Source organism: Miscanthus floridulus, chromosome 9 (genome assembly GCF_019320115.1).
Source record: "Miscanthus floridulus cultivar M001 chromosome 9, ASM1932011v1, whole genome shotgun sequence".
Taxonomy (NCBI): domain Eukaryota; kingdom Viridiplantae; phylum Streptophyta; class Magnoliopsida; order Poales; family Poaceae; genus Miscanthus; species Miscanthus floridulus.
This window is the reverse complement of record NC_089588.1, coordinates 47,507,759-47,531,264: the sequence shown is the minus strand read 5'-3', so window position 1 is coordinate 47,531,264 and position 23,506 is coordinate 47,507,759. Positions and strand designations below refer to the sequence as shown.

Sequence of the window (23,506 nt, the reverse complement as noted above, 5' to 3'; positions counted from 1 at the left end):
GCAAATAATGACCAGGAACATTCCCTCTTAGCACAGATAATTGTGCATCCAGTGTCTGCACATGTACCATACCATGCACCCCGTAGGGCCTACACACACAATGAGCCCCATGTCCGCGCGCCTGATCCGCACGCGTCCGTGGCTGCGAATGTCAGCTCTGATACCATTTGTAACGCCCCAGAGTGCAGACGACTCAGATCCACTCTACATGCTAAGTGAAACACACCTACCACCATCCCACTTACGCTTTTCTCCTCACTTCGCGTAAAATAATTAACCCGGGGATGGTGAAATGGACTCTAGAAGCCTTATATATTGGTCTAATCCACCTTCAACAACCAAGGTGGGACCGAAACCCTCAACAATATCTCATTAACATGCACATGGGTCACCATGGGCCAAATTCCAAACTAGACCGGATGTGACAAATATCGCAACATATTTTTATAGCGCGTGGATTGTATGGTGCAGTAACTTTTTTGAATAATCAGTGGGGAAATTCCCCACCTATTCTTTTTCTTTTTATTATAATTGATAACATAAAAAATTAAAGGTGCATGAGAAGTCCAGAAAGGAGCTTGCAAAGCTCAAAGGGAAAAAACAGAAAGAACTAGGGGAGATTCTCCTTCCAAATTAAAGTCTTGGGGGATGGGGGCTTCTATGCTCTGCTTGGCCTTGGTTCAAACCAATCCAATTTCATCCTTGAAAAGTAATTTCCAACCCAGAAGAGTGCAGGGTTTGTTGTGGTTGTGACCTACATACCAAGATGCACATTATTACTAGTATATCACAACAATCAATATATATGCTTTCAAAATCTTAAAAAATTGGGCACCACAGAGCAATAGCTCTTATTTTTATAGCTATATAGCTATGTATATACTCCTCCTTCCTAAATAAATCAATTCCTAGTCAAACTATTCATGTTTGTCCAAAGTTATAGAAAATAGTGCCAAGATTTATGACACCAAACTAGTATAATTTAGATACACTATAAACTATACTTTCATAATATGCTCATTTGGTGTCACAAATATTTATACTTGTTTCTATAAATTTGGTCCAACATAAAACAGTCAGACTTAAGACACTTGATTTATTCAGGGACAGAGGATGTACCTACCTACTCTTCACGGTCCAAACTTTATTTTACTTTGGCTCTATCCTTAATCAAACTTTTCTAGCTTTAACTGAGATTAATCATAGAAAAATGCACTACAATCTACAACGTCAAATTAGTTTCTTAGAATATATCCATAGAATATATTTGAAAGTATATTTATATTAGCATGTTAATATACTTTTTCTAGAAATTTTGATAAAATAGAGAAGTTTGAATTGAGAAAAAAATTGAAGCATAATTTGGAAGTATTGATTCTATTTGATGTTGTCGAATCTCTCTATGTAGTAGGTATTTTCGTATCCGGAATCAAGTCGTGGCATGGTACACGATCCTCTCCAGCTGGAGATGCTGATAAAGTCATATCCTTAGCCAGCTATGGGAGCCGCACACAGAGTTAACCTACCGTTTTCTCTGTTCCAAATTATAGTACTTCAAATTTATCCTGATTCAATCTTTTCTAGCTTTAACCATGTTTTCTACAAAATATATTAACATCTACAAAGTTCAAGTAAACACACAACGAAAATAGATTCAACGGGCATTTAATGAAACTAATTTAATAATGTAAAAATATTGATGCATTTTACCTTGCGGTAGTTGAAATGATGGTGTCTGCTCCCCCCCTTCCACCCTAGCCTGCCGGAAGTCACCCCAATGCCAGCAGCAACTGCCCCAGCCATCTCCGCAGTCAACAGCGCCTCCAGCTCCACCAACTCCTCCCTTTTCCCCCACCCCACACAACCCTTCTTCCCCGGTTGAGGCTCCGAAGGCAAATCGAAGCTCATGCGATGATGGGAGGATGCACTATTGCATATTCCCCAATAACATATGGGTCTTGACTCATCATAGACAGACATGTCGCACATCTGTGCGTAAGGGTCTGACATAGATTTGCGCGTCTCTAATGTGAGTAACCATAGACGCACATATAGAAGGCCCACGTCTTTGATGTGAGTCATCAGAGACACATTTATGCATCTCTGATGTGGCTCATCAGAGACACATTTTTATTATCCCCATCTCTATTAGAAATTACACGTTTTTGACTATCACCATAGATGCACTTTTGAAGATCATTGCTTTTTACCTATATGGCCCTAGAAAAAAATGCATCTTCCTTGTATGACCTTTTTTATTTTAAACTTACTTGTATGGCCCCAAGAGGACATTTTCTTCCTTGTATGGCCTTCTGTCAAGTCTGTTAGGGTATTATGTTAGTTTGGCCACTGGTTGATATGCGAAAGGTCTAAATTACCCTTCTGCTCTTTCTGCCAATACCGCCGTGTGCCCGCATTCGACCGAGACAGAGACCGAGTGGAAAAAAATGATGGGGGAGGGCGCCACCGCCGTCGCAGCAGGCCAGGGCGCCCTCACCGCCGGGATCCCCGGCCTCGGATCGGTCGGATCCACCTCGTACTGGCCCCACTCCTAGCCTTGGTCGACGTGGGGGAGGCACCGCCGCTCGGTTGGTGGAGCATGTGTGGCCCCGGCTGGTGGGCGACACGGCACCAAGCGGTCCCTCTGGCGGATAGCCCGGTGCGGCCACCACCTTCAGTGCCTAGCGCGGCTCGGTAGTAGGCGGACTCCCCGTCTTCACCTGATCCAGAAGTATCTTGAGGTGAGCCTGCCGCTCTCATCTTCCTGCTGCTAATGTTGTTGTGCTTTTGATCTCTCCGAAGTACTTTGCTGCCCATGATTTCTTGAACTAGGTCTATTCATAATTATAGTCAATCTGCTTTGAGCACTGGTTTGTCAATGGATTTAATATCGATTACTAAATAAAGTGCCATGTAAAGCCTTATGCGCAGATTCAAAGAACACATTGTTAGTCATGATAAAAGCACACCTACACTAAGCATTTTGGTCGGATTTTTTTTCTGTGTTCTAGATTTACATACAAGCATGAAAATCATCTGCCCAGAAGTTAAACTCAAAATGGAACCAGAAGTTAAACTAAAAATCATCTGCCCAAGAAAGGAGGAATGTCTAGCAGCTGTTGAAAGGTGAAACTACTTCGGTCTTCTTTTACTGCTGAGTTAGAAACTGGTTCAGTCTTCTACTGAGAATACGAGCCTGAGAAATGGAACCGAGTAGTGTAGCTGGTTCAGTCTTCTCTTATTGCTACTGGGCAAAGTCTGCACCATTTTCCTTTCTTATTATCCAATCCTTTTTGGAATGAGTATAAGGCTGCTCACAATTTACAAGGAGTCAAGGACAACATGCATGTATGAGTAGTTTATCTGTCAACAGTCATGCAGATGGTGCGTAATGCCTGTTTTTTAATAATAAATGTTCTAAACAGCATTATTCTTGGAAGTACCTGACTCCCTTAGCTATTCAGGTGGTGTATGTTCCTTATTGATGAGTGAAATTGGCCCCAAAATAATATATCTGATTATGTGAGACTGAAACAAGAAGCAAGAAGCAAGACTGGACTTACTGGCAGCCATGAGGACGCGAAGCAAAAGAAGGCTTTGCCTTTGATATGTGATATGCATATTAAATTCGCTCGTTGTAAGACCAATGTATATTTGAAATCGCACTTTTGTGTGACCTTATTTATGTAAGATTGAAACTACGATGGATTTGTGAACAATTTATGTGTCAACCTATGGTTAATTGCAATGCATTTGTGCAATTTTTTATGCATTTGATAAGCTCACTTTATCGCAATGTATTTGTGTACTTGATTATGTGTCTTATTATATACTGTTATATATGAACTTATTTGTGTAATATTACTCCAAATGTACGACAGACAAACAAAACTTTGCATTTTATTTTTTTCGTCGGGGGTATAATGATCATTTTATCCTGGACTTAACACCGTCAAGTGTCAAAATCGGACGGAAGGCCATAGAAGGAAGGAAATTTCATTTTGGGGTCATACAGATAAGTTCAGAAAAAATAAGGCCATGCAAGAAAGATGCATTTTTTTGAGGGCCATACACATAAAAAGCTCTTTCTATAATAGTGATAGTATTAGCTTTCTTCCCTGGAGTAATGGGTGTCAATTGTCATAGTGATGAGCTGGAAGTGGTAGCACTACCAATTAAGCAACTGGTTGGCAAAACCAGCAGTGTTAGGGGATGTGGAACTTGCACGCTAGTACATAAATGATTTTTTGCTAACGGCCAAAAATGATCTTTAGGGTCGGTTTAAAAAACCACTACTATGCCATCAATTGTAAAAGAAGTGATTTTCTGGGGCGGTTTTAAAACCAATGCTAGAAATTGATTTTTGGGGATGGTTCTGTTAAGAAAGCCACCCTTTAAATTCGATTTCTAGGGTTTCCCTAAAAATATTTTTTCAGAACTTTTAAAAGTAATTTAGAATTCTATTAAAATAATACAAAATATTTTTGATGTGTCCGGAAGCCCAAAGGACTAATAATAGCTTGCAAGATTTTGTGCAGACACCGGGATTCAAACCTACAACCTATCACCTCGCGCATTCTATCTCCATCCACCATCACTTGTTACTAATCATATGATGTTATCTATTTGTACTAATATGTACTAATCTTATAATTAATATTTTCACTCGTAAACAATTTTAAATGAGAAAATTTTCAACTACAAAGTTTAAGGTCTCGTCGAGCACTACAACCTTGATATATGATATTTTTGCATTCAAGGACATTTGAAAAATTCAAAATTTTAAAATTTGAAATCCGAAACTTAATATATATATCTTGGCTCCTAAACGATCTTGGATAAAAATTTCATCAACTACAAAGTTTTAGATCTCGTCGAGCCCTATAATTTTGATATAAATTTTGTCTTCATCCGACTTCATTTGAAAAAGTTATGAATTTATTTGTGCTCACAACCATGCCTTTGAAAATTGATTTTTAGGGGTGATTGACATAACCAACCATGCCTGAAAATAGATATATTCTTAGTGATGGTTTACTTAATAAACCGCCCCTAGAAATATATTTCTAGGGGCAGAATATAAGCTACAGAGCTCCTTGGGATAGTTACAAATGGTTTGCTAAGTAAACCATCCTTGAAAGAAATAAGAGGCATCCGTAAAAAATATTTCTGAACTAGTGGCAGTAGTTTGATGGTTTTGTAGTAGTTTATCCATTTTTTTATTTTAGTTTATTCTCAGTGTGCGGTCCCTAATCTTGACGAATTGGTAACAAATAGTATCTTCTAAGAGCTCAACAGTGGTTGAAACATCAAGCTAACAGATACAGGCAAGTGATGGAATTCAGTCTCGGTGATTAAACTGGGTTCAAAAGAAGCTACAGCCCTTTGCTCAACTCTCTGTAGCTTATATAATGCTATAGCAGAAGTTCAGCCACCAATACTTTATACTTTTCAGCCACCAATACTTTATAGTTTGGATCTTACTTGGTGTTGGTGCTACAGAAACTTGGTCCGGTGCCCATAATGATTCCAGCCATGTACTCTCACTGATTCATGTATTCCAGCTCAAATGATATCTTTCTACTCGTCCATTCTCTACCCAGATCAGTAACTGCTCATACTATATACATATTTTTTTCTTCGTGGAAATATATCTGCAGAGTACTTATCTGGAAATGAAAAATGACACAAGACCAATGTGTAATGAAGATTGCTTTGCAACTTTTTTTCTCTGCAGGACATTATTGTCTTTTGCAATTGAGATAAGCTTAGCATTCAAACATTGGTTCTCCAACTTTGTTTTGTCCCAGGCCTCTTTGAAAAGTCAGGACTGGATTGGCTAATTAACTTGAAGAGAGTTGCTCCGGCAAGGATAGAAATGGCTTGAATGTCCAAATTAGTGCGATGAACATTATGAGGTCCATAAGGAAGAACAACATTTGGTCACCTGCATATTAAGTTACGTTTGTCAATAAGAATCTTTTTCATGCTGTACACCTCTAGTTCAAGTGAACGGGTAACATAGAAATCTTTTAAATAAAATGTTTCCAAACAGTGATTTTGGTCTGCTCGATGTTGTGATGACCACGTGATTAAAAATATAGTTTGCCACAGTCTAATGGACAAAGTTGGCCTGGCCTGTTGGTACCCTCTGCCTGCCGAATCCTGGCAAAACCAACGACTTGTAGCAGTAGGATATGACTACCTTTTCGAAAAATTTGTGGAAGGGTAGTCTAGTTACTCAAAATTGTTGTATAAAACAATATTTTTTGTGTAGTAGTTTCATGGAAAAATATGGCCCTTGAGAACTCATTTTTGCACCTACTTTATAAATGCAATTTCAAAAATCTTATTTCTTAGCCAGTTTTATAACAAAATATATTGTCAGCGCTTACCTGGAAAGAAGAAAGCATGTTGACGTTTCTGCACCCATGAAAACCTGCATTGACAAATCACTATAATTTAAACCCATGAGAACTATCATTTGAATCATTATATTTAATATTGCAGGTAGATAAATATTTCAGTACTAATTAAAACTCTTGTCAATGCATTTGACTTCAGGAAAAATATGTAGATAGTAAAGACACACACTGGACTGCATAAATTTCCTCACTGAACATATCGTCTATGCAACTATATAATAATTGTAAAAGATGACATATGTCAAGGGCGTCGGTGCTCAAGGTAGCAGGCCCTTGACTACGAAGCTCGTAGCTTGGGTTGGTAATGGCGTGGGGTTTATCCCCTGGACGCTCTATGTTGAAGGGGATGAGATTAAGATGAAGGGGATGAGATTAAGAGCAACAGAGGTAGATTAGGAGATAACTTGTTTCTTGATTGCCCTCTCATAAGCTGATTACAGGATATATATAGGACTGCCTAGCCCCTAGGCGCCAGCCACAAGCTCCTTGGTTCTCTCCCCATTAATCATCCTTAATCTCTCATTAATTCTATCCTTTCCCTAGACTACTAATTATCATTAACTACAGCTGGTGCCCCCTTGGAGACTGCCGGCTGCGTCTCAAGCCTTGGAGCGCCTTTGATATTGGCGCCCCCACATGACATCTACCCCTCCCTCGATGAGCAGCTCGTCCTCGAGCTGGAAGCTTGGGTAACGCTTGGTGAAGTTGTCAATGTCCACCTAGGTAGCAGAGGCTGAGGGCTCGCCTTGCCAATGTATCAGGACTTGGCGGATGCCTCGGGCCAGCCTGGTGCGTGAGGCGCGTTCTGGAACTGGCTGTGTGGCGCCATGATGCATAGGAGGCAGAGCCGGGGGGATGGCCGGGGGAGTGCCCACGAACTTCTTCAGGAGCCCGACATGAAAGATATTGTGCAGCCGGGCGCGGGGAGGGAACTCGAGGCGGTAGGCGACGTCGTTGATGATGGTAGAGATGCGGTACGGCCCATAATACTGGGGCCGCAGCTTCCCTTTGGTGACGCCGTGGAGGGAGGCTGGGGCGCGATGGCGGAGACGAAGCCAGACCCAATCACCCACGCTGTAGTGAACGTCGTGGTGATGCTTGTTGTAGAACCACTTGTAGACGTCCTGAGCTTGCTCCAGCCAGACCTAGGCATTAGCCAGCATATCATCGCGTTCTGTTATGGTCTTGGCCACCGCAGCCACCCTGGTTTCGCCCGGCTCATAGGAGCGGATGGAGGGTGGCTCATGGACGTAGACGAGGTGGAATGGCGTGGTCTTGAGCGCGGACTGAAAGGCGGTGTTGTAGATGTATCCCGCCCATGGTAGCCAGCGCAGCCACTGACGGGGGCGATCGTCCAGCAGGGCTGGCTAGAGATCAGCCACGCTGGACGTCCGTAGAGAGGGGCCTATGCCCCCGGTGATGCTTGTCCAGCACACGTTGTGATCTCGTTGCCAGAAGGACATGGTGAGTGCGCTGAAATCCTAGAGGATCGGGCCAAGGGAGGCCAGCCACTCGGTGCCGAGGATGACGTCGTAACCGGCCAGAGGTAGTGCGAAGAAGTCGGTGGAGAATGGTTCACCGGCGAGGGAGAAGGAAACGACACGGTAGACTCCGGGGCACGGCACCCATTCCCCATTCGCCACCGTGACCTTCATGTTGCCGCGGGGTCAGAGCTTGAGGGAGGTGCGTGCCGCTGCTTCCTCGGAGACGAAGTTGTGGGTGGAGCCCGAGTCAAGCAGGGCTAGTAAGGAAGCCCCGCCCAGCTGGATGTGGACCTGCATGGTCTCATTGGAGCGGACGCCTACCATGGCGAGTAGTGAGATGAGCGGGCTAGCAACCGCAGCGTCGGTCTGCTCAGGATCGTCGTCGCCATCGGCCTCGGCCAGATCGAGGAGGAAGATGTGTTGGCAGATGCGGTTGTGACCCCTGCCAAACTTCTTGTTGCAGTTGAAACAGAGGCCCAAGCGGCGTCGCTCCTCCATCTCTGATTGGGACAGTCGCTTCACCTAGCGACCCTCGACGGTGAGAGAAGGGACGGCTACACGGGGTGGGGGGGCTGGCAGGGCCAACTGTGTTGGTGGCCCTGACAAGAGGCCATGCGTGGCCTGCTGTGGCGCAGGCGGAGCTGGAACAGCGGCGGGGTAGTACTGCTCATGCAGCTCCAGCTTGCGCGTGAGGCTCATGGCGATGACGACGGACTGCGGGTTGTGGACTTCCACGTTGAGGCTGAATGACGACTGCAGTCCTGCCTTGAACGCTTGTACGAGCTGCACCTCCATGAGCGTGCCGACGCGAGGAAGCAGCGCCTCGAAGCGGTTCTGGTACTCTGCTACCGAGCTCATCCGCTTGCACGCCATTAGCTCACCAAGGGGGTTGGAGCGGATCGGCGGCCCAAAGCGAAGGTTGAGGAGCTCGGAGAAGCTACGCCAAGATGGCGTACCCTCATCCTGTTGCACTTGGAGGAACCACATCTGTGCGCCGTCTTCAAGGTTGTATGACGCCATCCAAACTTGCTCCTCCACTGCAATACGTTGTTGATGAAAATACGACTCACATCGGTTAAGGAAGGCCAGCGGATCGGATTTCCCATCGAACTTGGAGAAGTCCAGCTTCTGGAACTGAGGTGGGCGGTCCCCGTGGTGGTCACCGTGGCCCGAGCCTCGCGATCCTGAGCCGGAGAACGCCGGTGGTAGCGCCTGCTGAAGAGCGGCGACCTGCTATTGAAGGTCGCTGATGGTGGCGTTCATGGTGGTGGTGAGGGCTTGGATCATCTTGGCCAGGTCGGCGGTGGACGGCTCAGCCATTGGCAAGGATGTGGAGGCTGCTGAGGCGGTGGGTGAAGCAGGGGTTGATGGCGAGGTGGCTGCAGGGTTGGAGTGCGGGGCGGAGGTGGAAGAAGATCGCCGGCTAGCTGATACCAAGTTGTCAAGGGCATCGGTGCTCAAGGTAGCAGGCCCTTGACTACGAAGCTCATAGCTTGGGTTGGTAATGGTGTGGGGTTTATCCCTTGAACGCCCTATGTTGAAGGGGATGAGATTAAGATGAAGGGGATGAGATTAAGAGCAGCAGAGGTAGATTAGAAGATAACTTGTTTCTTGATTGCCCTCTCATAAGCTGATTACAGGATATATATAGGACTGCCTAGCCCCTAGGCGCCAGCCACAAGCGCCTTGATTCTCTCCCCATTAATCATCCTTAATCTCTCATTAATTCTATCCTTTCCCCAGACTACTAATTGTCATTAACTACAGCTGGTGCCCCCTTGGAGACTGCCCTGGCTGCGTCTCGAGCCTTGGAGCGCCTTTGATATTGGCGCCCCCACATGACAACATATACATCAATGACAACCATGCTTTATATATATGCATTCACACTAAGGAACTATCGTAAAAGTAAGTCTGTGTCACAACATTAGATATAAAGGTTATTCAAAATGGAAAAAAATTGTTAGCTACTACACTAAAGCTAAACTAAAACAAACATAAAATATTTTCATCATATTTTGTTTTTACATATAAGTTAAATTTGGGTCATATGCTATTCACACACCATGTTCATATATTTATATTATTGTATTTCCTTTTAAGCAAACCTTGACATGTATGTGCTAACTTTTACAAAAGGAATACTCCCAGTCAGCTTGATAATCTAAAACAGAGATGAACACTTAATTTTAGCAAATGACTAATTAAAATTTCACTTACACAATACCCCCTCCAACTGGAGCAAGTGCTTTTGAAAACGACAATAAAGTAGTTGCTAAGCCATTTGCTGTAGCTCTTTGATATTGAGTCTGTGTTGAATGCATAGAAAAAATATCTCAAAAAGTTGTATATGTAAGTGAACTGGTATAAATGCAACAGGATGTAAAGGCACATACCACAGAATTATTTTGAAGAATTAATGAGCATGTAATAATTGTAACCTAGCATATGTGTGCAAGAAGGAATGGTGTTAGCAAGACAGATCAATACAAAGCTTGATATAGAAAACACAGAATCCAACTGAACCAACTCTTACAATGGGAAAAAGCAAAAGTTGGATACTTCATTAAATCTTTGCATTCTAACTATATACAAAACTTATTAAAGTTCCATTTCAATATGGTTTATCGTATATACACTAGAATTATAAAAAAATAAGACACTTATTATGGATGGGAGAAAGTCGGAACCTGTGGAACATTACACTACACAGGTATCTTAGCATCCACATTTAAATATTCTAATAGAAGGAAAATAGCATGGTTATTAAATTAGGGCACTTACGACAAAATTGGCTTTTAGTGCTGATGCAACATTTAGCACTATAGACAACCAAAATCCTGAGAGATGTGTCATGGATGGATAAGTAAATAGAAGCACCATAGATGAAAACTGCAAGATCATCATAGCATGTGAAATTAGTGAAATGGAATTTTAATTATCAACAGAAACTATAAAATGCACGTTAATTTGTACTCACAGCCACGACACGGGATGTAGTGACAGGTCCCAAAATTTTCACAATATGAGGAAAAATAAAAGTTTGATACAGAAGAATGCTGCCACCTGCAATTGAAGATGGAATATTTCATAACTATAAGTGGTGGAATGCTATAAACTAAAAACAATCATAGTTAAACATGTTTCCAAGTCAAATCTAAATGGTTTCATCTTAAAAAACTTGGCAATAAAATTTCATCATTGCCTGCAAAATGAGAATAATTATGTTAACCATGAATTTTACACTACTTAGCTTGACACACTCTCCAAACTTGCCATATGGTAAGACATTGAAATTATTTTGTTCATATGGAAGCAGGCCATGATAGTTGCCTCGCTATTCCGGGCATCAAACAAGATTTATATGATAGTTGGAGCTATATAAATGGCTGCAGTTGAAGAATACTTTGGATACCTTGATTTCCAATGTTGAGTTAGTGTTTGTTAATGAACCTCGGACTTCCTAGCAATGCCTTATTTTATTTTCCTTATTTTATTTTCAGAGGTGGTCTAAAAATGTCGTCTCTAAAGCACACTATAGGACCACTAGTCCAAGACATTCTTCTATAAATCTAATTTTAGAGGGGAGAGCTACAGAGGTCCGCATATATAAAGATTAGCAAATTTTTAGAGGCATAAGCAAGAACCTCTATAAATCTGATTTTGAGAGGCAGGTGTATATATGTGGCCCACTTCTGAAAATGCTGAAGTCCACATAACAAAGCGAAGCCTAGGTCATGTGCTCATTCTGTCAACATATCCGTTGATGGTGCATGAGGCGCGCCTGATCTACCCGACTCTTTTGGTAGCATGAGCAAAAACATATGTGAAGGTTCATGATCAACAATGCCCTAGCGAGCTCCTCCAATGCAGCCACCTCAGTGCTGGTGAAGGCATCAGATGTTGACATGTTGTGCCACCACCAACGCAACGACAACGGTTGGACGACATTAGAGCTGTTTTTAACCAATTTTTATAGATGAATTGAGTGGCACCCTTATCTCCTCTTGAGATACCAACTTCATAGTCAGTATATGGCCCAACCTTTGAAATCATGTGTGACTTACATGGACCTTGTAGTTGAGGAGGCTGAGCACCCCGCCTCCATAATTTTGATTTATTCATCTGTGGAAAGACTAGTAGTACTTCTCCCTCTTATTGTGCCTCTCAAGAGGAGAGTCCATTCCATCAGGGGTAGCACCCTGGAAGTTTTATAGGTTAGGCTGATTTAGTTTATCTGCTATGTGTATCATCACCAAGTAGCATGGGGCGACATTGTCACATGTGCATCATCAGGCAACAGAACCATCACATGCCATGTTGTGTTATATCGTTGTAGTGGTGGGGCCGAGCCCTTGTGCCACCATCAACCATGTTGTGTCATGCCTCACTCGGCTGCACTATCGGTACAGTCACATTGTGGTCTGGTGTGCTATGTAGATGCTACTGTTGTTTTTATCTATTAGAAATCATGTTGCGTTGCCCTATTCACCAATTGTTCGATGCTCACTCATGAACCCAAGCCACTGATAATGAGGACACTTCTGATCAAGTCAACTTCAAAGTCGCTACCTATAAAAGAATGATGCCACTCATGCTGGCGGTCCTCCTTCAAACACAGGCTCTAGATCCATGTCCGTGCACTGCTAACACCTTTTGACATCATCACCGATGTTCCTGATGGATGAAGGTGTGAACTTTCATTGATGTGTTCAAGGAACCATGGTGCTCTTCACCATTCAATTGGGTCACTAGTAAAAGCCCTAAGTTTGGTTTTGGTAATTGAGTGACAGCTAGTGGACTAATGTTTTCAATGAGTTGTGATTGAGCTAGGGTCCACATGAGGTGATGAGCAAGGCTAGGAGATGGTGGAGATGTAGATCAAGCCATATGGAGCAAGGCTCAAACTTGGAGAGAAGAAGAAGATGAAAACAAGCTGAATGCAAGGGAATATGCTAGTGGTTTTCATTTTGCCGGCTAAGATGCAATAGAGTTTAAGAATAGATAGCCATACTATTAAGAGGGGAACTCTAAGGCGAAGATGATTATCTAGTGGCACTAGGTTTGAATTAACTTTGCATATTCATAGGACCTATTGACATGGTGAGAAAGCAAGTGAAAATGCTTTCAAAAAGCTAACTAAATGCTTAAGGGGCGGTTTTCAAGTTTGGAACACATTTGGAGTTAGTGCATTTGAAAATAATTTAAGAGAAGTGCTTGGTACAGATTTTTTTGTACCCACCAAAAATGTCCAGTGTTCTTCTGGGGAAGCACCAAAGAAAGCACTGAGTGTTAAACCCTAATGAGCTAATTTGTTCACGCTGTTAGGTAGCAACTGGAATTGTCCAGTGGTGGCATGCCTTGGGCATCAAAGAAAGGCCTGCATAGGGGTAGTGTGCGGGAGATTTAAAAGATCCACCGGACTTCCTAGTGGGGGCCACCAAAGTTTTACAATGAGCCCCTAGAGCTCCCGAATTGGGGGAATAGAAAGTCCAAACCCTGTCGAATTTCTCTGGTGATGGCCACCGGAGGACCTCCAAAGAAATGTTCAGTCGACCATTGGACCATCAGCTAGTCTCAGACCAAGCTTACGGTAGGCCACTAGAATTCTGCAGTGGTGACTCCACTAGTTCACCGGAGAAGGCGCGCTAGCAATGGCTAGATCGACTCAATCTCAGCCATTAGATTTCATTATACCTTTCTCTGGTGAGTCTTTTTCCGATGGTCACTGTAGATTTCTAGTGACCCTTTAGAAGCTATTTCTAGCCAGCTCCAATGGCTCCATTTGGGGGAGCATATATATATGCAGTGTGCTCAGGATTGGAGGCTCTCTTGGCATTCTAAGTGATAGACACCTCCCTTGATAACTCAAGAACACTTCCCACTCACTCCCTTGCTTAGAGATTGATCAAAAGTGAGATTGGAAGAAGATATAATGCATTTTTCTAGAGAGTTTGCATCTAGTGGCATTAGTTCATCATGGGTTGCGGGTTTGTTTTTACTCTTGGTGGTTGCTGCCACATAGATGGCTTGGAGTAGAAGTGGATAGTTGAGCAGTGATTGTTTGGTGTCTCTAGTTGAGTTGGTTGTGAGGGGTATTGTGATCACTCCATGAGAGATCATGAAGAACAACTATAGTGGAATGCTCATGGCTAGTCAGTGTGCTCTTGGTTGATTGACTTCTTGAGGCACACACGCTTGGGTCAAGCTTGAGAGGCTTGTTAGATTGTGAATAATCACCAAAAGACCCACCTCGATGAGGATGTAGGTTGCCGGCAAGCAACTAAACCACGGGGATAAATCTTATGTCCCTCTTGCCCTCAGTGGTTTGCTCATCTACCTTGTGCTTTACTTATTGTACTTAGCTTGTTGTGTTGTTGCTTGTGTAGCTCCTAGTTTATAGAGGCTCTCTAGTTGAGTAATGTAGCTACTTTAGTCGTTTTCTTGCTTAGCTAAACTAGGGTAGTTGCTAGCCTCTTATGTGGTTGACATGCTCTAGTGGTAGTTCGCCTTGTTACTAGAATTGTTTAGGAGGCATGCTTTGCTATGAGTAGGCTAGGCAAAGTAGTGGCTATTAGGATTGTGTTTTTATTTAACCACTTTGCTTTAGTTTGTGCTTTTGTACAACTTTTTTGATAGGATATTCAACCCCCTCCTCTAGCCAACTAGATCCTTTTCAATGGCACTGCAATCATCAGTGAGAAGCCTTTGATTGTGTGTACTTGTGTGCCTATATTGATGATTTTGACCTACTCCCTGCACAAGTTGAAACATGTCCACCTCGACCTCGGTTACTTTGGCAATAAAATGGGCTATCATCTGCATGAGCTAATTCTCAATTCCTAATCTAGTCGCAGCATCTATAATACGGCTGTGAGAGATGCCAGTCTTTGACTTCTCTATTCAGACCATTTGTGATGCTCGTGCTATGAGTGTGGGGCTGTGAAATTATAATACATTGAGTAGTTAAAATATTGTAATCTGTTACACAAATATGTATCCAAGAGGCACCTTACCCTCTAAGTCCCCATCCTCTATATATACTGCCGGAGAGGCTCATCACAAATATATCACGCGCGTTATACCAAATATACTAAGATTTTATCAAGAATAGCAAATTTATTAATAACATGGTATGGTTGATAATAATTTTTAATTATGCCTTATCTCAAAACAATATTTATATACCTGTAATTGCAAATACTTGACCAACATCCTCAGATAGTAGACTTAGTCCGCCATAACTTCTGTCACTTTCAGCCCATAGAGGAAACAACTGCAATGTTTTTTAAACTATTAGTGGACAGATGCTAATTTCATGGTAAAATAGCTTATATCTCTTTCAAAAATTTCATAATATTCAGAAAAAAATTCAAAACTCCATTATTTGTTTCAGACAATAGCAATCTGCACAAAATGATAAAAGTAAACAATGATGAGAAAGGGAATTGAAAAAGGATAAAATAAGGAATTATCACAATGTTGGGATGCATTCTTCAATCCTCTCAATGTTAAGGCGACCCCTCCATTTCAAATAGTACACTTTAGTTTTGTCCTAAGTCAAACTTCTCTATTTTTGACCAAGTTTTTAGAAAAAATATAGTAACATGTACAAGTTAAAAATAAATGCACTATCAAAACATATTTCATGGTGAACTTAATGAAACTAATATAATGTTGTAGATAATGGTGATTTTTTCATAATCTTGGTCAAAGTTAAAGGAATTTCACTTAGGACAAAGTCAAAGTGAAATATAATTTATGAATATCAGTGGTAATATGTACAGTAAAATAGCTAAATATTGTTCGTATTTAACTGATTCACACAACTGAACAACAACACATTTTAATTAGTGTTTGACTTATTTTTAATCTAAATAATAGAGAACTATTGAATTATCTCTATTTTTACATTTATATTGAGACCTCTAGAAGTGCACAATTATTATTGTCAGATATCTTCAAATTTTTGTAAGGTACTACAGTTTTCAAGAAAAACATTTTATTTCTGAAACATGATATTGGTTGTAGTATATATAAGAGAAATGAATCAGAACGGATGTGCATTCTGGAAATAAAATGGGATGGCAGCTGATGCTTCCGAACATGGAATAGAAACTAGAGATAAATTATTTTCTCATTAAATAGAAACTAGAAACTATCTTCTCTAGCTCAATTTCAGCCTCTTCAAGAAAGGTTCAGTACAACTGGTGAAAAATATCTCTTTATGTATATACTTACGTAAGTAAAAAAGTTGTATCCATAAAAAGGGTTATTAAAATGTGTTTAGTAGAGAGGATAACTATCTTATTCTTAAATGATATCTTTTTCATATACAATATCAATATTGAATGTATATCAATGAAAATGACAAATCTATATGAAACTGTAAAATTATACCTCCATATATGTCATGTCATCAAAGCCAGCGATACAAAAGAGAACAATAGAAGACATTAATGGCCAATTTTTAAACAAGTTCTTATTCATAGTCAAAGTGATATGTTGCTCAACATTCTCTTCAGCACCAGCCAAATAGCCATTAATAGTCTTTGTTGCCTGATCTTGCTCTTTCTCAAGTTTGTGTGTATGCAATGTCTCCTGAAACAAATTGGTAACACTACCTTTAACCAATATTATCCTAACGTTAAATGGTAAACAGTCGGTCACTTGCTGTTTAGCCATTATCTAGGCTAAACAAGTACTTAAACAGATAAAACAATCATTTAAACACGATAAATGGCCAATTTAAAGGAAATGGTGTGTAAATGGACTAAATGACCATTTAGGCAAATAGTCGTTTTAATAGCAATAAATCTCTGAGCATCATTAGCTGATCAGTCATAAAAGTAGAACATAACACAAAAAATAAAAAAAATGATAGGACTAAAAAATATCTAATAGATTCTTAATGATTTATCTTATCCACCTAGCCATCCTACTAGCTCAAAAAAGATATTAGAATAACACTAGATCCTACGCATTACACTTGGAACTGGTGCAGAGAAAATATATTTGTGCTAGTTCTTAATAAGACCTGGCGGTGATAAACTACCCAAGTGTGATCCATAGCTTAGAGCTACTTTGGTGACTTTTCATAAACAATATGGTCCATCATTGTGTGCTTGTAGTTTTGAAGCAAAGGAGAGCACACTCATTCTTTGACTAGTATATGTAAATGATGTACTAAGAAAGAATATTGGAGATGTACACTATACACTATACACAATACCTCATTCACTACACATACATGATCAACATATAGCTCAGAATGGAGCAAAGTTATCCTGATATGAGAATGGTTTCCTATACAATAACTATAAACTTACATACATTCCAACTTCCAAATCGAGGCTTATTTGTCATTTCCATTCTATGCTAGTTCTCTATATATAAGAAAATAATAGCACTTGTTAACCACACGTACCTGGAGACAAACACAGCTCAACAGAATACCAAGGCAAAAGACCGTTATACATAAACAAGGTAAGAAATATGGAAACCTATTAAGTTTAAGAATTTGTAAGCTGAAGTAAAATTATATTAAATTAATTGAAGTACACGCATATGTTACACGATTACCTTCCAAACAATGAGTTGGCAGGAAACAATTTTGGATATTTCTCTGTTGGCTGTCAATTGGAAGAAAAGAATAAGAATAACATGGATGCATGATTATGTGGGATATGAATAAAACTCCAAATTTCTAAGGATTTAACGAATACCTGTGCAAGATAGCCACCAATGGATGGCCCAAGAATAAGACCTATTGCCCATGAAGTGCTAATCTAATCATATAAAACAAGTATATCATTTGAAATGTTCCCTTTATAAATATATTGGAAATTAACCATACAGCTATGATATGTGTAGTTCTTACAAGTGACAATCCAATAGCATGATGCTCAGGTCGAGAAACTTCAACAGCATAGGCCTGCAAATATCAGTTGTCTTGTTAATAACTATACCATTGTTGGGTTCAATGAAGAAATTTAAGTAAATTGGTTATCAATATATATCATACTCTTAAGGTTCCAAGTAATCCATTCAAAGAACCAAGAAGAAATCTGGTAGCTAGTGCCATCCAGTAGTGGACACTCAGTCCAAACAAAGTATTGAAGACAAGCCTGATAAAGAAGTAATAGGCCACAAATAAGCAGAGATACAACACAAAAGACAATTCAAGATTCCTCACTACAGCTAGCTTTATTTAGTATTATGAATCAAAAAATACTGACGTAGTAAAAATTCCAAACACAATAACTGGCTTCCTCCCAATACGGTCTGCTACCATTCCCCAAAAGGTAGAAGTTAAGGCTCTACCGAGCATTAATGAAGCACCTGCGAAAATTAAGAATACGTAGGCCATTGAAATACATAAGAAAGTTAGTGTTCTTTTTAGAAAGTTTTAGGACTAAAAGCAGTTAAATCACTAGGGAAGCTCTTACCTACGAAACCCGCATAGAATCCAATATCTTCTACTCGTTTGGCAACATGCAGGTCTCTTATCTGTTATCAAGAATAAACTCAAACTCAATGTGGACCATGTTTGCTAAAAAGAGCTAGTACAATACTTATATCATAACATGTCAATATGCAGATATGGAGTCCTATTATACTTCGCAGTAGGCTAACTAGAAAATTTACATGGTTCATGTGGAGGAGTGCACATACCACACTACAACTCAAATTTAGAGAAAAACTTGACCACACATAAATCTTTCCATTAGTACACTTGAAGTTGCTTCCTATCATATCAAACCAAACTTTGATGTCTGGAAGGTATAGTATGAGAATGAATATGTGCTAATATATTTCAACATTGTTGATATTACAGTTCAACAAAAAACACATAAATGAATGAATTATACAAGGTGGATACTACAAAATCTAGAGCCGAGAAAGAACTCAGAAAGGCAATGCAATGCGCAAGGTGTCATTCATGCATGACGATGACATAAAGGCAGGCTGAAATTTGAACATATATACCATGAAGTATATGAATGGAAATATTGATGATATTGGCAAACCTGAAATTCAAAGGGCAAAAGAGTTAGCAATCAACATTCCGAACTAACAATAATATACACAGGAATGTAATGGGTAGCAACAGAATGGATGAAGAGATATGCAGAAAAATAGAAAGAAACAAGTATTTGTCATCTATAGATCAATTTGCTGCACATCATTATGAGTATTAACATATTTGTTCACTAGTAGAACCCTGTGTTCTATGTGAAAAAAAAAACAAATGTTTAACATATTGTTCACATAGAACACAGGCTTCTAACACTAATAATAAGGAGCTAATTACTCAGTTACCCAGTTAGGTCGCCACATGTAGTCGTAGGTCGCGTTACCCAGTTAGGCGTCTCCCGTCCGAAACGGATACGGTTGGAAGTATGCGTTCTTCGGAAAAATTGTAGAAATAAAGCCAAGATTGAGGCTTCCGTGGGAGAGGCCTCCGTTCTAGAGGAGGTGTCGACCTTCACACAGGCGTACTATACTGAGAAGCTTCCCAGCATGCACAATCCAACCCCTCGTTACAACGCTGACGAGAACTCATCGATACTCAGCCTTTTCCAAGGGGATCTCGGGAGTGGAAGCGCAGGTACCAACAAGCAGTTGAACCATCAGGAGTGGCAGACTATCATGTTCACATTGTTGATCAACCTTGATGAAGTGATTCCTTATCAGAAGTAAGTTCTCAATGAGCTTGTTACCTACGCCGTCACTATCCTCCATCTATCATGGTCTGACCCTCTAGTTTCTTCCTTCTTTCAGGGAATTTATTAGTCAATACTGGAGAGGCAATAGGGCTCCTACCGAGCAAGAAGAAGACAATCTTCTTAGACACGGTGTGCCCGATTTCATCTCCTGGTTCTGTACAAAGGTACCAACCAACTAACCTCTTTCCGACTTTGTGATTCCACTTTGCTCCCCGGAGCGAGTTATGTAACGATCTCCTACCCTTGCAGGCCCGAACGGATGCAGAAATGAGCGATGAATTGAAACAGGTGGGCCGTGGCTTCTCCCGTAGGGTGAAGTCATTCACCGTTTATGATGTGAATGGCTATCGCTTTCGCACGAGAAGCTACGAGGAGAATCGACCCAACCTAAAAACCATGTGCTGCGGAGTTCGTACGCCCGGCACGGATGGGAGTGCAGGAGGCGGTCTGCAAAGATCGTCTCAAGGACCTGTACCATGAGGCGCGCATACAGGCCATCCGCGACTTCCACGCCAACGTGCTTGGAGAGAACATCAAGAAGCCCCAAATCCGCCAGAGAATGAACTCGAGGGAGGCCGACCTCACCCAAGCGCAATACGAGCAGGTAATTAAGTATGACAACATTCGTTCAGATTCCTTCAGTGAAACATTACACTAATCTTCTCGCATGTCAAATACTTGATGTCATGCAGGTGTGTCCGTCGTGGTGCGACAACCACAGGGAATGCTGGACGGAGATTGTGCGCATGTGGCGCACGGATGAGGCGTACGCGAGGCGCGCCGACCGTCAGGGCCGCCGCGCGCAGATGCGAGGGGTGTCACACCACCAAGGGAATCAGCCCCTCCCCCAGTTCGCGACAAGATGGGTATGCGTCCGTTCATGTCTTAATCCTTGCGCTCAATTGTCAACACTTGTAACCATGTTTGTGTTTTCAATGCAGACGCAGACGCACGGTGGGCAGGAAATCAACGAGTACACCGCGTACCTCCTCTCTCACAAGGGCAAGGCAACGGATCCGAACAACGTCTACAACCCGGAGGACGGGCCCAATGCGTACACCAACCCCACTGCCTACGAGAAGGCCACCGAGTACACCGTCGCGGCTCGCCAGCGCTACGGGGAGACGTTCGACCCCACCGCCGAGCCCCTGGACACAGACCTCCTGCAGAGGTTGGGACCAGGGAAGCAGCACAGCCGCTACTACATGGCCCACAGCGCCCTCGACCCGTCCCAGGTTCCTACGCTGACCCAGGTTCGATCCACGCCCACGAGCTCCAGCGACATCCCTGTAGCGCCCCGGCGGCAGTCAGCGTCACAGGTAAGTGCCATTTCGTTCGTCGTTCACTCGTTTCGCACCTGTACATACAATCAACACTGCAGATGTAATATTGTAGGCCCAGATGGAGGCCAAGATGGAGGAGAGGATCGCCACGTTGCACGCGCAGATGATGGCGCAACAGATGGCTTACCAGCAAAGCTTGCAGCAGCACTACAACACTCAGATGCAGAACATGGCCAGCTTCTTCCAGTCCATGCAGACGCCCGGGGCGTCTACACCGCCTCCTCTTCCAATGTTCGCTCCACCGCCTCCTCCTCCAGAGTTTTTTCCTGTGCCTGCTCCTGTCGCTCCTGGAGGGACCCCGGTGAGTATATTGACTCTTGCTTTAACTTGTGCGTCCATGCTGCAGATACTAATGACATCACTTGGCGTTTAACTTGTGCAGGTACAGTCGGCGGGTTCGAACCCGTCTCCTGGAGGTCCCGGCCATCAGATGATGTCGTATCCACCACCTGCACCCTATCCACCGTATCCACCTCCGCGTGGCCCTCCTCCGACGTACTCGTGGCCGCCGGTGCACGGAGGGTGGCAGTACGCGCAGGCGCCTCAGTTTGGTCCAAGGGGGTTTCCGTGGGCAAACCCTGGGGGCTCTGGGGCGGAGCGGACGACGAGACCGGGGACGGCGCGACGAGCTAGGTACTTGTCGATTCTGTTATCATGTATCCACCGTATCGTCGAAGTTGTTGTCATGTATTTCTTTTCTTCGTTATGGACCTAGACTTGTTATGTTGAACTTCGTGTGATGGACGTCGACTTGTGGTGTTCGACGTGTTGGACTTCATGTGATGGTTGTAATGCACTTGTGTGGTTGTTATTGTGACATATATGTGAGATATATGTGATGTTGTGCGTTATTGTGATATATGTGGTGATGTTGGCGACAAATGTGATGAAATTGTGATATAAATGGTGCTACCGGTGCTTCTGGTGAAATTGGATTATAATTTGTGATTTTGCAGGGTTTTGATGCGAGAAAACAGAAAACAAAAGCAAAAAAAAAAAATCCAGCTTTGCCGGTAAAGCTGGGCAAAAAAACCCCAGGACAGAGTCTTTGCCGACTGCAATGGGAGGCAGTCGGCAAAGAGGTCAAATCTTTGCCGACTGCAACTCCGAAAGCAGTCGGCAAAGAACATTTCAAAAAAAATATTTTCTTTCTTTGCCGACTGCCGAGCTGGCGGCCAGTCGGCAAACAATTTTTGAAAAAAACATTCTTTGCCGACTGCCGAGGAACCAGCAGTCGGCAAAGCTTGCCGTCAGGGCTGACGGCGCCACGTGGCTATGCCGACTGCTGGCGTGGCAGTTGGCAAAGGATTTGCCGACTGTGTGCCACGTGGCAGTCGGCAAATCCGCCTTTGTCGACCCAGGCTTTGCCGACTGCTCTTTGCCGACTGCCACGTGGCTTTGCGGTCGGCAAAGCCTTTGCCGACTGGGTTTATGCCTTTGCCGACCGGGGCAAGCAGTCGGCAAAGAGGCGTTTTCCTGTAGTGTATAGATCAATTTGCTGCACATCATTATGAGTATTAACATATTTGTTCACTAGTAGAACCCTGTGTTCTATGTGAAAAAAAAACAAATGTTTAACATATTTGTTCACATAGAACACAGGCTTCTAACACTAATAATAAGGAGCTAATTACTTATTCCATCGTCATCTACGAAATTCACGCTGGCAGAGCATGCAGCTGCGCGAATGTGCGGCGTGTATACAAAGAGTAATAACTTGGAACATACTAAGAACAAACTGAGTGATAAATCGTTCAGCACAGCCACAGATCAAAAGAACAAAAAAAAATTGTAAATCGAAGGGAAAAAGAACATGGGAGGAGGGATTAAGCATACAAACGACGAGGTTGATGATCCAGATGTGGAAGAAGCGCCAGTATGGGATCCCCGTGCTCTCCGCCTTCTCGCGGTCGATGATGCACCCAGGGCAGCCATCGAAGTACACCGCCGTGGGCTGTTCCTGTTCCTCCAGCAACGGCACCGCCGCCTCGCCTTCACTGCAGCCGGCCATCTCGAATTTCTTCTCAGCAAAGCTAGCTACGTGCAGCAACTAGCTATAGCTCCCTTGCGATCTGGCCGCGCGGCAGAATAGTGCTGTGCGCAAAATGATGTGCGTTGCATGTGTTCCGGCATGGGAATTACCCTAGACAAATAAAGGACTCCAACCACTAGAAACTAAAGTCGCTCCACCTTTATTCGGTAAGGCATGTGTCCCTTAAACTTTTGGTAAGCACGTTGTCTGATATTCATAAATTAACCAATGCTTTTCTTATACGTTGAAATTTCGAATGGTATCTTATCATGCTACTAGAGGCTATAAAATAATTTACAGAAAAAGCTACATACATGCGCACAACGGACCCCAACTAATCCTTGGCGATAAAAGTTTACGAACGCACGTTGTCACCCTCATAAATTACTGCTACCGGCATCTATACTTTGTTGTGCAAGTTGCACAAGCACAGCAAAGCAGTACATGCGGCCGTGATCGTCTCTGTGTACTAAAGGACCTCGATGAGCTAACT

At 42.4% G+C, this 23,506-nt stretch overlaps 2 protein-coding genes across 2 annotated transcripts; one reads left to right on the top strand and one right to left on the bottom strand.

The window, feature by feature from the left end:
• Positions 1-5,260: 5,260 nt before the first annotated feature.
• Positions 5,261-22,992, bottom strand: LOC136481865 (protein ZINC INDUCED FACILITATOR-LIKE 1-like). The gene is made up of 17 exons (XM_066479142.1): positions 22,818-22,992; positions 18,899-18,939; positions 18,358-18,418; positions 18,148-18,250; positions 17,934-18,036; positions 17,790-17,843; positions 17,635-17,697; positions 17,492-17,541; positions 17,337-17,412; positions 16,310-16,510; positions 15,098-15,185; positions 10,890-10,975; positions 10,694-10,801; positions 10,306-10,350; positions 10,130-10,218; positions 6,396-6,439; positions 5,261-5,947 (listed from the first exon to the last, which is right to left on the bottom strand). The coding sequence occupies exons 1-17, from the start codon at positions 22,990-22,992 to the stop codon at positions 5,844-5,846; spliced, it is 1,491 nt and encodes a 496-aa protein (XP_066335239.1). The 3' UTR covers positions 5,261-5,843.
• Positions 20,066-21,025, top strand: LOC136483850 (uncharacterized). Its single transcript, XM_066481006.1, has 4 exons — positions 20,066-20,242; positions 20,331-20,504; positions 20,580-20,957; positions 21,020-21,025. The coding sequence occupies exons 1-4, from the start codon at positions 20,066-20,068 to the stop codon at positions 21,023-21,025; spliced, it is 735 nt and encodes a 244-aa protein (XP_066337103.1).
• Positions 22,993-23,506: the final 514 nt, after the last annotated feature.

Bases quoted from the DNA above. Each gene is read 5' to 3' on its own strand.
- LOC136481865 (XM_066479142.1), bottom strand. From the start codon at position 22,992: ATGGCCGGCTGCAGTGAAGGCGAGGCGGCGGTGCCGTTGCTGGAGGAA. The intron at 17,698-17,789 runs GTAAGAACTACA...TTATATGATTAG, and splicing joins ATGCTATTGGATTGTCACTT to ATTAGCACTTCATGGGCAAT. The intron at 17,413-17,491 runs GTAATCGTGTAA...TAAACTTAATAG, and splicing joins GCCAACTCATTGTTTGGAAG to GTTTCCATATTTCTTACCTT.
- LOC136483850 (XM_066481006.1), top strand. From the start codon at position 20,066: ATGGGAGTGCAGGAGGCGGTCTGCAAAGATCGTCTCAAGGACCTGTAC. The intron at 20,243-20,330 runs GTAATTAAGTAT...GATGTCATGCAG, and splicing joins CCCAAGCGCAATACGAGCAG to GTGTGTCCGTCGTGGTGCGA. The intron at 20,505-20,579 runs GTATGCGTCCGT...TTTTCAATGCAG, and splicing joins CCCAGTTCGCGACAAGATGG to ACGCAGACGCACGGTGGGCA.